General features: G+C 31.8%; 1 protein-coding gene across 2 annotated transcripts; it reads left to right on the top strand.

The window, feature by feature from the left end:
- The first annotated feature begins 9,414 nt into the window (after nucleotides 1–9,414).
- LOC132619008 (pentatricopeptide repeat-containing protein At3g20730-like) lies at nucleotides 9,415–13,013 on the top strand. Of its 2 annotated transcripts, none has more exons than XM_060333996.1 (3): nucleotides 9,415–11,540; nucleotides 11,859–12,124; nucleotides 12,435–13,013. In XM_060333996.1, exon 1 carries the CDS (start codon nucleotides 9,615–9,617, stop codon nucleotides 11,403–11,405), a length of 1,791 nt encoding a protein of 596 aa, XP_060189979.1. In that variant the 5' UTR covers nucleotides 9,415–9,614; the 3' UTR covers nucleotides 11,406–11,540; nucleotides 11,859–12,124; nucleotides 12,435–13,013. The 2 variants fall into 2 exon arrangements, with proteins under 2 accessions (XP_060189979.1, XP_060189980.1); XM_060333997.1 differs by having other exon boundaries at nucleotides 11,859–12,139.
- Nucleotides 13,014–16,941: the final 3,928 nt, after the last annotated feature.

The following is a 16,941-nucleotide window of genomic DNA, read 5'->3' as shown; positions in this document are numbered from 1 at the left end:
ATCCACATCTTCATCCGCGTGAATCCTTTTAAACTTTAACACACACAGTTTCTCTTTTTTACTCTCTCCGTTTCAATTTATATGAACCTATTTAACTGCACACAATATTTAAGAAAGAGGAAAAAATTTTAAAATTTGTAGTTCAAAATAAGCTTTGAAAATTTGTATGGTTGTAAATCATTCATAAAATGAATTTATTTTCAAATTAGGAAAAAGATCGTTCATTTTGATATGAATTAAAAAAGAAATGTGTTTAAATAAATTGAAATAGAGGGAGCATTATTTATTATTCAGCCTCTCTCTCAGCTGGCACAAAAGGATTACAGTGTTGAATTAAATCACACCAACCTAGTCTAACTTTATTTCACATCAATTTAAGTTGAGGTATTAAAGAATAGAGTCGTGCATTGCTGTCGAGGAGTAAATGCTAAAAAAAAATTGATAAGAACTGAAAATACGAGGTTAGATATGGTCTAATCTTTTGTTTCAATCGTATTTTCTCTGTATCATCATTTTTATACACTTGTAGTTTATATCCAACAGAATTGAAATTTTTCTATATTAAAAATCCCTTACCTTAAACTACATTACAGTATACATGTTAAAGGTTACAAAAATCATTACGAATACCTTTTGTCTGTTTAAATGTTTAACTTGTAAAAATTCCTTCTACATGAGCCATTAACTATCGTCATATAAAGTGGTGGATATTAAGGAAATGTTTGGACATTAAGAAAATTTGAAATATTTAAAATGATATTTCAAATAAGTGAGTTTTTATTTGTCAAATTAATATGTTGTTGTAATTTCAAACTTAAAAATATAATTTGGAGTTTGAAATATCAGGTGTTCAAAGTTTTTCAAATTTCGACTCACTATACAACTTCGTTTTTGTGTTATAACGCAAGTTCAACCTTCAAATGGTCATTTTCACCTAACTTGATATACTACGAACCTGTTTGGCCATGAGAATTTTTCATTTTTTTCTGAAAATTTATTTCACTTTATTTGAAAATCAGCGTTTGGCCATGAAAATTCCAACAACTACAACTTGAAGTTGTGTTTGGAATTTGAAAAACACCTAAAACCTTGCTTTTCACTTTTTCACTTTCAATACATTCACACAATCAAATTTATTTTGCAAAAAATATAACCAAACACAACTCTAACTTCAAAATTCCAAATAAAGTAAAAAATATTGATTATCATGGCCAAACGCCTACTACTTTTTCCAAAATTTCAAGTCTCAACCAAATAATGTCCAGACGCCCACCAGTGACAAAAATTAGGTGAACTTGACAATTTTTTTCTCGGCAATCAAAGTTTAGCCATCATTTCAAATGTAATTGGGAAATAGTCATTTCTTAACGCAAAGACAAAATTTTAGTCGAAAATACTCCTAGCTAAACAACTCCAACACATGGTGCTAGAGTGGGAAGCTTTGAAAAGTTGTGCTCAAGGAACGATTCATAAAGTTCTAGCTTTCACACTGAAAATTGCTGAAGTTTCACATTTCATGAACAGTTCATGGAGTTTAAGCATTTATCAATTCATACATTAGAAATGGAACGCGGAGTTCAAAGTTTTACAATCTAAGGCTCCGTTTGTCCATAGATACCAAAAACATTTTTACTTTTTAGTTTGGAATTTTGAAGTTGGAGTTGTATTTGGCCATAGTTTTTGAAATTATAGTTGTAAAAAAGTGAAAAAAGCGAATTTAAAAAAAAAAAAAAATATTGAGTTTTTGGTATTCCAGAATACAACTTCAACTATTCGGATTCTCATGGTCAAACGCTGATTTCGAAAAAAAGTGGAAAAAAAAATCCGGAATAAAGTAAATAATTTTTATGGCCAAACGGGGGCTAAGTATGACAATTTGCCGGAGTTTCAAACCTTAAACAATTTGAATTCCAAGAACGATTCATGGAGTTCAAAATGATAAATGTTCCTGAATTTATTCATATTTAAATTACAGATATTTTTGCCAAAAATATCACAATAAAAAATGGCTAAATATTGAATAATTTTAAAACGTTAACTAAATTTGATTAACGGTCGAAAATGATTATTTGTCAAGTTCTGCCAAGTGGCTATGACTTAGGAAACAAACTTTGCTAAATCATGGACCGACGTGAACAAGAAGCCAAATCAGGCTTAAGTCAGTATTTTCTTTTAGAAAAACGTGAAAAGTAATCCTCGATCTTCACCAAACAGTGCTCAAGTCAATTTTGCCTTTCGAGATCAAGGAAAGGCTGCCTCTATTTGACTGGGTCCAATCCACACTATGCAATTTACGAGTGCATGTTTATGTTGTGGAATTAGTACAACTTATAAGCCAATTGCAATTTCAAGAAGAAAGTAGATTAAAACGACATATCAAAAAATGTAAAAGCATAGTAACGAATGTTATTGTCATTCTATATAACACAATTTTTAAACAAAAACGGAATAGCAACAAATTTGCTTTGTTTTGTTCAAAGTGAAAACTGGAGTATTCCTTGATCCAGCCTAGGAAGAAAACTAACAGGCCAAATTTAAAAGAAAAAGAATCTTTTTCCCTTCATTTTTACGCTTTCAAACAAATTTACAATGGGTTTGAGAGCTAACTCATTTGATCTAACTCTCTATTTTATTCAGCTGAGGGGATGATTCAAACCAATTAGTGGTAGCCTAAGGCAGATGCACACTAAAAGTTACAGGTTCAGCCGAATTTAATAGTTTGGACTTAAAACTTCTATATATAGGTGGTAAGAAATTTACTAAATATATATCCATTGAATTTCTAACCCTGTACCCCAAAACTATCAATGAATTCAATAGCTACTTGGACCCATAAGCATTTCCTTTATCTTTTCTCCTTCCCTCCTTTGATGTAACTTAAAAAAACGAATAACTGATATAGCCTCGTGCCATACATGTACCACTAATAATTTCAGCAAAACTGTTTATTTCATACCCAAATGTGGAAAGGAAATGCAAAGTTTGAGAAAAATACCTGTTTCTTTAATTTACCTACTCTTGTTTGGATATATCTACTAGTTCTTCCTGCAAAAGACGAAAGGAAATAATTGTTCATCCAATAGTAATAGGTGCAAATTAAATGTGCAAATGGTATTTCCAGAAAGAGTACCTCATATGACATAACATATTACTTTACTGCTATATAGAAGCATGGGTTGCTTCGTCGTCAGTCATCTTAAAAAAATATATATATTATAAGGTGGGCCTCATACTAAAAACACCAAGCAATATTAAAGAAAAAATTGACCCCATCATCTCCAAACTCATGTAAAAAAAAAAATGGACCCCATATTAAAAAAATCAAGCAATATAAAAAAAAGTGCACCCCATATTAAAAAATCAAACAATATTCATGTAATTCCCAAAGTATCTCATTAAGTCAATAATGGTGGATTCATTTCCACATGTGTATCAACCCATTAATGGGAGTAAATGAAATTATTGTACAACAAAAAATATGGACCTCCTATTATTGTTTTTCTTCAAAAGGTTAAGTAGTCAAACCATACAATTTTATTTCTTTTCTTATATTAGCCTGAGATCTAATCTAGATATTTAACTGTTGTATTTGCTATTCCGCCATGTCATTTATTTGTTATGTTTACTAAAATAAATATACTTAAAATATTTATATTTTAAAATAAGATAGAATTTAATTACTTTTTTATTTTTATTCTTACTCTAATAAATGTGAAAAGAGATTTATGTCATAAAAGAAAAAATAATATTAAATGGAGATCAAATAATTAATAAGGTAAATTAGTCAAATTCTAATTCTAATTGACGTTTCCTTAAAAAATTGTGCAAAAGACAACATGACAAGTAAAATGAGCTAAACCAAGAATATTTACCAAAAATTAAAAAATAGTAGTTCTTCGTTTAAATAGAAAATCAAATTTCTACTTTGTTTCGTTTTAAACATGTAAAATTAATTTAATAATTTGAATTAGAATTATCCAAATCAAAATTTGATAAAAAATAATAAGTATTGTTTAGGTCCAATCTACATACATTAACAATAGAATATTTTACAACTTTAAATTAATCGAATTAAAATTCAAAGTATCAACTGATACTTAAATATTGCTATTGTTTTATCTCAAAGAGAGGAAAATAATTTCCTTTTAAACAATTCTTCTCTTTTAAAAAGTATTAATAAATTTTTGCCAACTTTGTATTCGTAGCATAAAATATTTATATTTTAAAATAAGATAGAATTTAATTACTTTTTTATTTTTATTCTTACTCTAATAAATGTGAAAGGATATTAATGTCGTAAAATAAAAAATAATATTAAATAGAGATCAAACAATCAATAAGGTAAATTAGTCAAATTATAATTTTAATTGACGTTTTCTTAAAAAACCGTGCAAAAGACAATATGACAAGTAAAATGAGCTAAACCAAGAATATTTACCAAAAATTAAAAAATAGTAGTTCTTCGTTTAAATAGAAAATCAAATTTCTACTTTGTTTCGTTTAAACATGTAAAATTAATTTAATAATTTGAATTAGAATTATCCAAATCAAAATTTGATAAAAAAATAATAAGTATTGTTTAAGTCCAATCTACATACATTAACAATAGAATATTTTACACGTTTAAATTAATCTAATTAAAATTCAAAGTATCAACTGATGCTTAAATATTGCTATTGTTTTATCTCAAAGTGAGGAAAATAGTTTCCTTTTAAACAAGTCTTCTCTTTTAAAAAGTATTAATAAATTTTTGCCAACTTTGTATTTGTAGCAAACATTAATATAATAAAGTTTTGAATACGGAGCACAAAATATAATGTTATATTAATTGTGTTTTGAACATAGTATATATATAAACAGTGCAAACTTATGTATGTTTATTAGCAATATAAAATATATATATTATCACTATCCTAACACAACTACATACACATAGATACACGATAATCCAAAGTGTTGGGTCCGTGCACAACACGGGCATACGCCGTCTAGTCCTTATTATGGTTTCAATCATTTTCGTCACCTACTTATTTTGGACTGATATAACATGCAATTTTCTAAACCATGTTTTCTCTGAGTGTAGTAACCAGCAAGTATCTGGATATGTCACATAGTTCCTACTGAATTATTGGTTGTAATGAAGGAAATATACAATCTTTTCTCTTCTAGTCTAATTAGTTAGATTCCAATTCCAAAAAATGTCGGAATCCAAAATGTATTTCATTTCCTTCAAAATTTAACTTTAATTTGGGATAAAAAGGATATGAAAATAAATTAGAGAGTTGAGTGCAAAGCAAGGATCATTAGGTAAACCAAGATACCTTGAAAATAAATTATTTTTTAATGCAAACATGTTTAATAATTTCTTCACGAAGATTAATTGTTTGTTCTTAGAACAAACAAGTCCAAGTCATATATATGACGTCAAGTTGGCGATCATCAGTAGGAATATACACAAATAAGCTAAGGTCAAATTTAAACGAGTTAAAAGAATTTGTATAGAAAAATAAATATTGACTCAACTTGCTCAAAGTCTGTGTTGATTAAAAATAGGTCTAACTAACATATTTTTTAAAATTTCCAGATTCATTTTCAAATATTTTTCTATAAATTCTAGGTAGTAAGTAGATGAACGGAGAATACCAACTGAATAGGTTAAAATTCAAACTCGTAACACTACGAATTGAAAGAATACATGATACTCATATTCTAACCTTGAGTTTTTACTTAACCATAATAAAGTAGTAGTACTTATGATTCAGTAGAGACACACGCGAATAAATTTTTACCGATGCAATTTGAATTGTAGCATATTGGTCCTAGAGTGTCATTACGGAAAGTCTGAGAGAATTTCAAACCTCTTATCCATTCCTTAGCCACTGATTTAACAAAAATATTCATCTGAGTTGATAAAAGTATAAAAAATAGTCATTGATTTAACCAAAATTAAATGTTTTAGTTAAAGTAATTTAACTTATTCGTTCTATTTAATTGTTCTTGAGGTTTTCTTAAAGTTCTCTTATTAGGGGGTTTTCCTCTATTTTTCAGTAAGAATGAGTTTTGATTTCTTTTTCTTGGATATAATGAAATCCTAAGAAATGACAATTAAACTAAATAAATCAACTTCTAATTGATGCATTATATATCCACAATGGAATTCGAATATGTCGCGACATACTCGAAAGATAAATATCTTAATCCACTGAATGATAGGGGCTGGCTTGGCCATTCCTCCTTCATGTGATGAATAGGATCATAATATGATCTACTTTTTGGAATTGCCAATATGCTGGAATGATTATATAAAATGGCATGTGCATCTTTTTGTGTAAGTGCTGTTGGTCTACTGTTCAACTCAATTTGTATGTGATTTTGAATTGGCCAATTGGGCATGTAGAAGTCATAAGGTATTTTTCCCTGTCTCTAATTGATATTTAACTAGGGAATTTGTCCGTACTTCTCGCGGTCATAAAAGACACAATAATTTTTAATTTACCAATAATCTTTTTGTAATATTCGAATATCAAAGAATAACAAAAAAGTCCAAGATTCATATATAAGATATTAAAAATATTTCATTAAACAATAAGATCATGACCCAAATGATAAGAAATTGGGATGAGATGAAAATATATTTCCATCTAAAAGTGAAACTTATAGTGATATCATATATAGATATATGTTTGAGTTATAAAATTTGCCAGGCATGTCACAAGGAACTCCAACCAATGATTACATATAAGAGTATTGCTCTTGATAAAATATTTGGCGCTGTCACACGTATCTCAATTAGGAACTCCAAGAATATTGAATTATTACATAAGCATTCTCAAGAAACGCTTACACATGAGAGTTTTAAATGATCTTGATCTGCTTTGTTATTCTTAGGAGTTGAATCACTCTTTTCCGACGAAATACACTAACATATTCTGATCTTCTGCAATCTGAATACACGACCAAACAATATTTGCACCATAAGTTGAGCTATTCAATCTTTACTTGTTCTTCTCAACAATTTTGAAATACTCTATATCCAAGAACCAGTCTATAAATCTACATAACTAATTTCGTCATCTAAAGAAATAGTGAAAAAACACAAAAAAGGAAAAAAAGTAACAGAATAAACAAAATACGTAGGGAGATCACAAGGGGAAAAAAGACAAATAGGTCAACATACATGACGCAATTGATGATGAATTCTTCCAAACTCTTGCAATTGCAAAATCACTAAAATCATACAAATATTCATCAGCAACGTTAAATCACAAATAATCTAAGCATTAACAAATCCAACAAAGGAACTACACTCAAACAACAGAAATATTAAAATAGAAAAATAGGAAAGGTAAAGAGATAGAGTTGTTGGGACTCCTCAATAATCTCCCACTCGCGACTCACAAATTGACTCTAACCTCTTCTCAACTTCTCAACCTCCTCCTAACAATAAGTCATATAGTTGTTAATTTTTTATTGATAAGAATACACAATTCCAGTAACTAAAGACACAATTTTGTTTATAGAAACTAAAAGGAAAAGAAAGAAACAAAAATTTTTTTGAAGACAATCATAGGTTTGAGGAAGTAAAATATCCAGAGCAGTAAAATTCAGCATTACAACCTAATATGAGAATTCAAGAATCCAGCATATAACGGATAAATTACATATGATATATACACATGCAGAAAGAGGAGCAATGGTGCACCAAAACTTACGCATATTTTAATTTGAATACCCAAAAACAAACATCCAAGACCCTTTTATATAGATATATATCACCATTATGGTGTTGTGAAGTGCCGTTTTTCTTATTTCTTTTATCATTAGTTATTAAATGTTAATATTAATACCAATGAACGTTTCTTATAGTGACCTTTGGATTTTCAAATTAAGACTTTTAGACTTTCTAGTAGTACAATGTAAAATTTGAGGAGGCTTTTGCACGTTGCTACTTCTCCATAGGAAACGGTTGTCTGTTTTTTGTGATTTTTGCATCCTTCAAATTGAATTGAATGAGTAGAATGAGGGGTGGTTCATTGCATTTACTAATAAATTTAATACAAAGTAATCACAATAATTATAGGGAAAATGATGACAAATAATGTTATTAAATGGTGAGTGAGTCTTTATTATGGGTGGAGGGATGAAGCCTTTAATATTTTATTTTATTTTGTAAAATAGAGAAATGAAGAGAAAAATGTCAAAAATTTGAGAAAAAAGATAAATAGCAAAGGTGATCCTAGAGAGGTGTCACATCACTTTATCTATGCCTAACTTTATTATATATATAGATTTGCATTATTAACGGTATCTGTCTATTACATATATACATAATATAATATATTTTCTTAAATGTTAATCTTAAATGTCATTAACATAATTTCTTTTTAAAAAAGGAGCAAAGCGATGTAGGATAACATCTGTCAAAAAGATTGAGATTTGACATAAAATATAAAAGACGTAAAAGTGATGTATTTTGCAGAAAGATAGCCGGTTTGAGGATCACCATTTAAAGGCATACTCAAAATTTATAGTAACTTTTTACATGCTGAGCTGCTTCAAATGAAGTTGATAAAAACTTTTAGATATACAGATTTGCAGTAAAAAAAGTTTAGACGTCCATATATGAAGTTAGGCTTGGATCTACATGTTGAAGTTTTAAAAACTTTAGCTTCGCGAGTCTGAAGTTGATTTTAAAACGATTAACCTTAACTATTTTTTTAATATGGATTTTCAAGGATGAAATGCACAAATAGTTGATTTCAAAACTCATATTTAAGCCGTAGCCTAAGTTCCTAAATTTTTGCATGTTCGGTCGGGTTTTTTGATTGGTATGAGAGCTAGTTGGTTTTTTCCGATCAAATAGAGCCCGTTTGGATTAGCTTATAAGCTGGTCCAGCTTATAAGTTATTTTTAACTTATTTGAGTGTTTGATAAAATAGAAAATAATTTAAATTAAGTTAAAAAGTACTTAAAATAAGCCAAAATCAAGAAGTTGCTCAACTCCAACTTATTTTTTTTCTCTTAAAAGTCATTTTGATTTGACTAACAACTTTATTCTTTATATTTTCTGTTAATTTCAATATTACCCTTACCTCTAAAACTCCTTTAAGCACTTTTCTCCAACAACGTAATTGCTTATTTATAAAATAACTTTCAGCACTTAAAAAATACTTTAAACACTTATAATTAAAAGCACTTTTTTCGGCTAATCCAACCGGACTCATAGTGTTGTGTTTTTAGCAGTACCTTTTTGGTAGTTGCAGTTACAGCAATTTTTAAATTCATTAGGTTAGTTGGACTAAAAGTGTTTTACTTTAGCAAATTTAAGGGACTAAAATGCTTATGATTATATTAAAAGGACTTAAAATAGACATCTAAAAATTCTAAAGTCAATCAACCACCGTAAAACAAAGCTCCTTTTCACGTCAGTTGAATCTGGCCAGCGGAATCTATGGTTACAGTGAAAAAATATTAAGAAATTTGATTCTCTCACACAACTAGTAATACTTGTGCCTTAAGCACAATGTAAGTGATTCTTCTCTTTCTTCAATTTTAATTCATCTACTATAGCGGTTTCTTCTGTGCAGAAAGCAAAAAGTTATCCATGCAAAAGAATGATGAATATAACGTATAGAAATTTAGTGAACTTGAACGCTAAAAGGCTTACAGAAGCTTTAATACTTGCTTTTAACAACCCCATCAAAGCAGATTATACTATTTACTCAAATATAATTCAGCTTTGTATTGATCTAAAGGCTCATAAACAAGGTCGTTTGGTTCATTCCCATATTATAACTAGTGGGTTTCCTTCAAATGTTCATTTGGGAACCAAATTGATCATTTTCTATACAATGTTTGATGACATGGTGTCTGCACGCAAAGTGTTTGATAAAATGCCTGAAAGGAATGTGGTTTCATGGACTTCACTTTTATCGGGGTATTCTCGTAATGGGTATTCACAAGAAGCGATTAATGTGTTTGTTGATATGCGTAGGGAAGGTATGAGGGGGAATCAGTTTACTTATGGAAGTGTCTTGAGGGTGTGTACTAGTTTGTCGTGTATGAAATTAGGAAAACAAATACAAGGGTGTGTTCAGAAGAGTAGGTTTGTGGATAATTTGTATGTTCAGAGTGCGTTGGTTGATTTTAACGCCAAATGTGGAGATATGGAGGATGCTTTTCGTGTTTTTGAGTCGATGTCAGAGAGAGATTTGGTTTCTTGGAATGTCATGATTTCTGGATATGCTTTTCGAGGTTATGATATTGATGCGGTTTTATTGTTTCGTTGGATGTTCAGACAAGGTATACTCCCTGATTGCTTCACATTGGGAAGTGTTCTCAAAGCGTCTGTAGGAGATGGCAAGTGTGGTGGACTAGCGAAAGTAAGTATGATACATGGATGTATTATTCGACTTGGTTATGAGTCGTATAGTATTATTAGTGGATCATTAGTTGATGCCTATGTGAAATGTGGAAACTTGGCCAATGCAAATTATGTATATAAGAAGATGCAAAACAAAGACAGGATTTCATGCACTGCCCTAATTACTGGATATGCACGTGAAGGTAAAAATAGCAGTGAGTGTCTGCAACTCTTTTGTCAATTACATCGGGATCATAGGGAAATCGATAGCATTATTTTATGCTCTATGATCAACATATGTGCCAATACAGCGTCACTGTCTTTGGGGAGACAGCTACATGCTATTGCCATAAAATATCAGAGCAATGTTGATGTGGCTATGAGTAATGCTTTGGTTGATATGTATGCAAAAACAGGAGAAATTGAAGATGCCAACATTGTTTTTCATCACATGACAGAGAAAAATGTAATATCATGGACGTCAATGATCTCTGCATATGGCGCGCATGGTCAAGGAGTCTATGCAGTTTCATATTTTAAGAAGATGGAGTGTGAAGGTTTTGAGCCAAATGATGTAACATTCTTGTCTCTCCTGTTTGCTTGTAGCCATAATGGGTTGACTGCTGAAGGATGGGAATGTTTCACTATGATGGTTAGAAAATATAAAATTGTTCCAAGAGATGAGCATTACTCTTGCCTTGTGGACCTTTTTGCGCGCAGCGGCTGTTTGGATGAATCATATGATTTGATTTGCAGGATTAATATAAAGCCCAGTGCCTCTCTTTGGGGTTCAGTCCTTGGGGCATGTAGCATATATGGAAATATGCACCTTGGAGAGGTAGCAGCCAAGCATTTATGCAATATCGAACCTACGAATGCCATTAGCTATGTGGTTCTAGCAAGTATGTATTCTGGAGCTGGCTTGTGGGATATTGCTTGGAATGCACGAGATGTGGTTCAAACTAGAAGGTTACCAAAAGATCCTGGTTACAGCCTTTTTCATTCTGGCAATGATATGGTAGCCCTTATTCCTACTGGCTGATACGTAAAATTAATCCAGATCTTCCTTGTAATGTTTCATACTACCTAGATTTTTGGGAAGTATTTTTTGAATGTGAGTTTTGATAGTAGTTTCAGCATGCAGCGATGATGCAATGCAGCTATGGATATTCATAAGGTACCAAGGTTCTTTCCCCTTTTTGCATTTCCCCCTATTTATGTGCAATTCGTTTTAAAGAAAAATCTACCAAGAAAGAAAATGGAGAAAAGGAAGAAAAAAATAGGAATAGATTGTTCTTTTAGTGGCTCCTATAGGTTGTAGATTATGTAGCTGTTATCTGCTCCTATAAGTAGATTTTTCTTTTCTGACAAAGTAAAAACTGCTTCTATAATTATGGATTTTCTAGCTTTTAGATGATGTTGGCTAGATTTAAGCTAGAAAAAGGTTATTTGAAAGATTGCTAATGAGGATAATGAGTGTTAAGCTATCTTGCAGGTGGACCTATGGGGGCAATTGAAACTTTGAAATTTGAATGCACTGGAAATGGATTGATAGACAGCAACCTGGTGCACGTATAAGACACTTATTGGGAGCCATATGCTACTAAGTCACTGGAGAGAGCAGCGCTGGAGATGATCAAGACTGTGGAGCCTCCTCAATGCTTCTCATGGGAGAGTCACCAGGTGTCCTGAAAATTCAACGCCATTAACTAGCAGGAGCAATGCTGTATTGCGCTACAAGGAAAAGAAGAAGACACAACAGTACGTTTTCTTTTAGTAAGTACATCAAAAAGCTAGTTAGTGATTATGCACTCCCTGGTTTGGCACACACAACCCGAATTTCGTGGAGTTTAGGCATTTTATTCGTCCTCAAATTTTCCTCATCTAATTTCAATTCCTTCTATCCAACACTCAATCCCAATAAACTTTTCCTACCATTATGTGCTGCATTTTAAACTGATTAAGATATCTTGGCCATGTAGGTTATGTAGACCATGGTTCAAGAAGATCTCTTGGTTGTAGGCTTTTTGCTTTTCTCGTTTCTCCTTTTTTGAAACTTTCCTTTTTATAGATTCGAGAAGCGAGAGAGATATGTTCCTCACAAGGCAAGGACCGACGTGAGAAGGTGTGTGAAGGGACGGTTTGTCAAGGCTGGTGATGTGATCCACTGAGCCAGACCAGAAGCTATTGATCGTAAAACATTTTCCTGTACATATAAGGAGAAATACAGTCCATTTAAATACGAACAATTGGTTGAGGTTTCAGGCAAATGGATGAAAGGATGCTGTATTTATTGTGCCGTGACACAGAGTAGATTGTTTCTGAGGGGATTACTGTTTCCAATCAGGGAAAGCTGGATCTAGAAAGTAGATTTCACTCTCAATACATTTTTGGATGCCGAGATCAGTTTGAGTCGATTTCTGAGAACAATTTTTAAGAAGCTAGATTTAATTTTCGGTGAAACAAAGAAATGCACAAGGGATAAAAGGTACTGTATAAGCAAGTTGACTAAACTTTTGACAGTAAGTATTCTTAAGGTTTTATTTGTTTTCATTAAGGTTAAGACGTCTGAATCTGAATGCACATCTGAATGATTAAGATGTTGTCTCTAGGTCTGAATACTGAATGATTAAGACTGTTTGTTTTTCAACATCTGAAGATGCATAATGTATTAATTTAAATATAATAAATATACAATTCAAATAAAAAATAACTAAATATTAGAAAATAGATAAAATAAAATAAAATATTATTTGATAAAAAATGAAACACTTATATCCACTAGTAATGGTGAAGATGATTTGTAGTCGTGGTGGGTGGTGAGTGGAGGTGGAGGGGTGGGTGGTTGGGGTGAAGGGTAGTGGGGGTGGCGTTGGTGGTGGGCGTGGTGTGGAGTGGGGTTGGTGGTGGGAGGTGAGGGTAGTGGGGAGTGAGAGTGGGGGTGGGGTGGGGGTGGGGGTGGGGGTGGGTGGTGTGAGGTGGGTGGTGGGGAGCGGGGTGGTTGGTGTGGGGTGGGATTGGGGTTGGTCGGGTGGGGGTGATTGGGAGGGGGGGTTGGAGTGGAAGGTGGGTGGGGTTGAGGGGAGGGTGGGTGTTAGGGTGGGGTTGAGGGTTGGGGTGGGGGTGGGTTGGGGTGGAGAGTGGGTGGTGGGGTTGGGGTTGGGGTTGGAATTGGGGTGGAGCTTGTGGTAAAAAAAAAAATTCATACAAGAATACCTCTTAAGACTAGATTTAAGATTTTAACGATTAAGATCTATTCAGACCCAATAAGTGCTTAGATTTTAATACAAACAAATGGACTTAATAACCTAAAGTCAGACTTTCAATAAGTGCAAACAAACACCCGATTACTAGATGTTAAATCTGAACACTTTATAATTAAGATAATCTGCTTTCTCAGCATCTGATTGTTAAACAATCTTGAAAAGACAGGACAATTCTATGCAAACTTGCATGGTGTACCTCGTTGAAAAACTGGTATCTCAACTTTTTAAAGCTGAAATAACTTTGGTGAAACTCTCTTGACAACACAAGGCAATGCTATGCGAAGTGATTTCACAGTGCTATGTCAACCTTATGTAATATTGGTATATTTCAAAGTTCAAACACCGGAGTATCCCCAGTAGTCAGAAGAATGGATAACAAAATGAAGAGAGTTCAAGAATGGATAACAAAATGAAGAGAGTTCAAAAATAATATCCCAAAAGTCAAAGTCCCCGTACCTCAAATTATTTGTACTGATTTTTTTATATGTCTCTTAAGAAAATACTCACTTAGGAGATTTTTTAAAACTATTTTACCCTTATTTATGTCTTAAGATATAATCTCTTCATTAAATATTTACTCTATTAAGACGTGTGGTCTTCGAGAACAATTATTACCGAGCATTAAATGAAAATCATTTATTTTTTATTAATTTTGTCTTGAACTTTTAAAAATGACAAATAATTTGAGGCTGAGTATAAGGATTGCAAAAGCTTTATAAAGCTTCTCTTTCTACTAATAGGGGGGGGGGGGTTAAGGCCAGTGGCGGCGGCAGAATTTTTCAAAATATGAAAAAGTAAACATACGTATATACATAAAAAATATATTTAACTATGTATAAACAATGTAATTTTCTGTTGAAGGGGCTCGGATGAACCTCATTGCCCATACCCGGCTCTGCCCTAGTTAAGCAGCCGGTTGGACATGGTTTGAAACTATGAGATGAAACCATAATTTGAAATCATGTTTGAACATGCAATTTGGATTTCTTAAGTTGTATTTTTTCTAATAGACATAAAAACCCCACAAGCTGTGAAAATTATTAAAATATTCTCAATTCTTATACAATCTTACCAAATGAGTAAGTCATAGTTCATAACAAAATTAATACTCTACTAGAAGGCCTTTCTAAAAAATACAATATCAATTGTTCAAACTTTAGTTCAATAAAAAAGAAAATTTAACATGAATAGTAATGTAACTACTCTTTAATATAATCCTCCCACATGGTAGACATAAATAAAGGTTGTTATGGTTGGAATTATTAAAAATAACTACAACTTATGATTTTTTTTTACAAAATATAAACTTATGAGTCAAGTTTTATATTTAAATTTTTTAAAACCATGGTTTGAAACTCAAAATCATGCCTTTTTGAATGATTTGGAATTTCAAACCATGATTCGAAATCATGAGACGAAATGCATGTTGAAACCTGGTTTCATCTCGTTGTCCAAACGCCTACAGAACCCGCACCGCATTACTTGCCATCCTTACCAACGAAGGAACCCTCTTGCCGACGCTTGATCGTCGAATAATTAAGTAGGCTATTTCCTCTGTTTTACATACATTTCATCACAAAACAATTCACTACTGCGATGAAGTGTAATTTTCCATCGGACCTACCAATTTGTTATTGTCTATGTTTATGTTTTTACTTCTGTAGTTTTTTCAACTGACAAAAGACATGGTCGTCTCGTTCGCCAAAATAAAATCCGTATTCGTTATGATAGAATATTTGGTGTGTTAATGTTAATTTAAATTATGAATTTCACCTGTCTCCATCGGAGTATAAGACAAAAAAGTAAAGAATATCTTCCCCTAAAATTTCCTTTCGTTGAACCTTTTTTTGGAGCCCACAGCTTTATTTTATGTCACCTGTACGGTTATATGAGGGAAATTATTGGCACTTTAGCAAGAAAGAGACATTTTAAACATGCAAAAAAATTTGGAGATGAAGTTATTGTCCCAAAAGGATAAAAAGCAATAGTATATCATGGGAAAAACCTTAATCACTTCTTAAATAGACGACCAATTATATAAGGGGTGGGGTGTTGGCCTGTTGGGGGTAAAAGGAGACAGTTGAAGTTTCTGCACCGATTGTCCTTCAAATGCACTGGTCTTTTGAGCGTGTTTGGATTGACTTATTTTAAGTGCTTATCCGCTTTTAAGCTTTTTTCTAGTTTTTATAATTTTTTGGAATGATGAAAAGTGCTCCTAAGTAGGGTTGTTCATAGTTCGGTTTGGGTTGGTTATTGATTAAAATCATAACCAAACTAATTTAGTCGGTTTTTAAATGTCTAAAACCATAACCAAATCAAATCAAATAATAACCACCGGTTTGGTTATTATCGGTTTGGTTCGATTTTTCGATTTATGAATAGCAGCCATGAGACTTATCAGTAAAACATTAAAAAGTTGAAAAAGACATGTCTTTTTTTTTGTTCAAACGATAATTTTTATTTATAATTTAAGGTGAAACATACATCATACAAACATTTTTACTATTAGTGATAGTGTAGTACTCAAATTACTCAAAGTTGCTAAACTATTACATAAGAGCAAAAAACTAACTTAGTAGTGGCTGCACCATTTTTGTCATCTTAATACACATACCTGGAAATAAGGTAGAGCATAGGAGCTTTTAGTTGTTGTTACAAATATACATATTAATTAAACATAAAGACTACCTAAAATTAAAATGAAAACATATGAAATAAAAAAACTTTGTGTAATGATCCCAAACTTTGGGGCAGTACTTGCATTTTGCCCTTAATTCTCCCATTTTATTGAAAAAACTTTGTGTAATGATTCCAAACTTCATATGTTTTTCTATTATTATCCCCAAGGCTAGGGTCTCGACTACAAAAAGTTGTTCTTTTCTGCTTTTTAGGAGGATTACTCATGGAAGAAGTATTAGGGCATTACCATGTGCTTGAGTTGCAGCAAATTCTGATGTTACTGAAGTATCTTCTATAGGAAACTCCAACTCTACAACCTCTGTCCTTTTCATATGAAAAATATTAGAAGTTTAGGACCCATTCAGACAAGAAAAAAGAAAGGTATAAATTCGAAAAAAAAAAAGAAACAACCTAAAATCAAATGGCTGATAAAGAAAGGCTAAAAATTTAAGTTAAAGACATTAGACTCTAACGTGAGCTTTTGTTAGTAGATTTACACTTAACACTTAAAGAGTTAAAAGACTTAAAAGACATGGACTTGGACATATTCTTAAAAACATGGGCCTTAAACAATCATGTGAAATAAGTAGACCAAAAATCAAATTAATGATTAAAAGGTATCAAATATTTATA

The sequence above is a fragment of the Lycium barbarum genome, chromosome 11, assembly GCF_019175385.1.
Source record: "Lycium barbarum isolate Lr01 chromosome 11, ASM1917538v2, whole genome shotgun sequence".
Lineage (NCBI taxonomy): Eukaryota > Viridiplantae > Streptophyta > Magnoliopsida > Solanales > Solanaceae > Lycium > Lycium barbarum.
Note: the sequence above shows the minus strand (reverse complement) of the source record. Positions and strands in the feature narration are given on the sequence as shown.

What these genes read in the sequence shown, in the direction of transcription:
- LOC132619008 (XM_060333996.1), top strand. Translation starts at nt 9,615, where the DNA reads ATGATGAATATAACGTATAGAAATTTAGTGAACTTGAACGCTAAAAGG.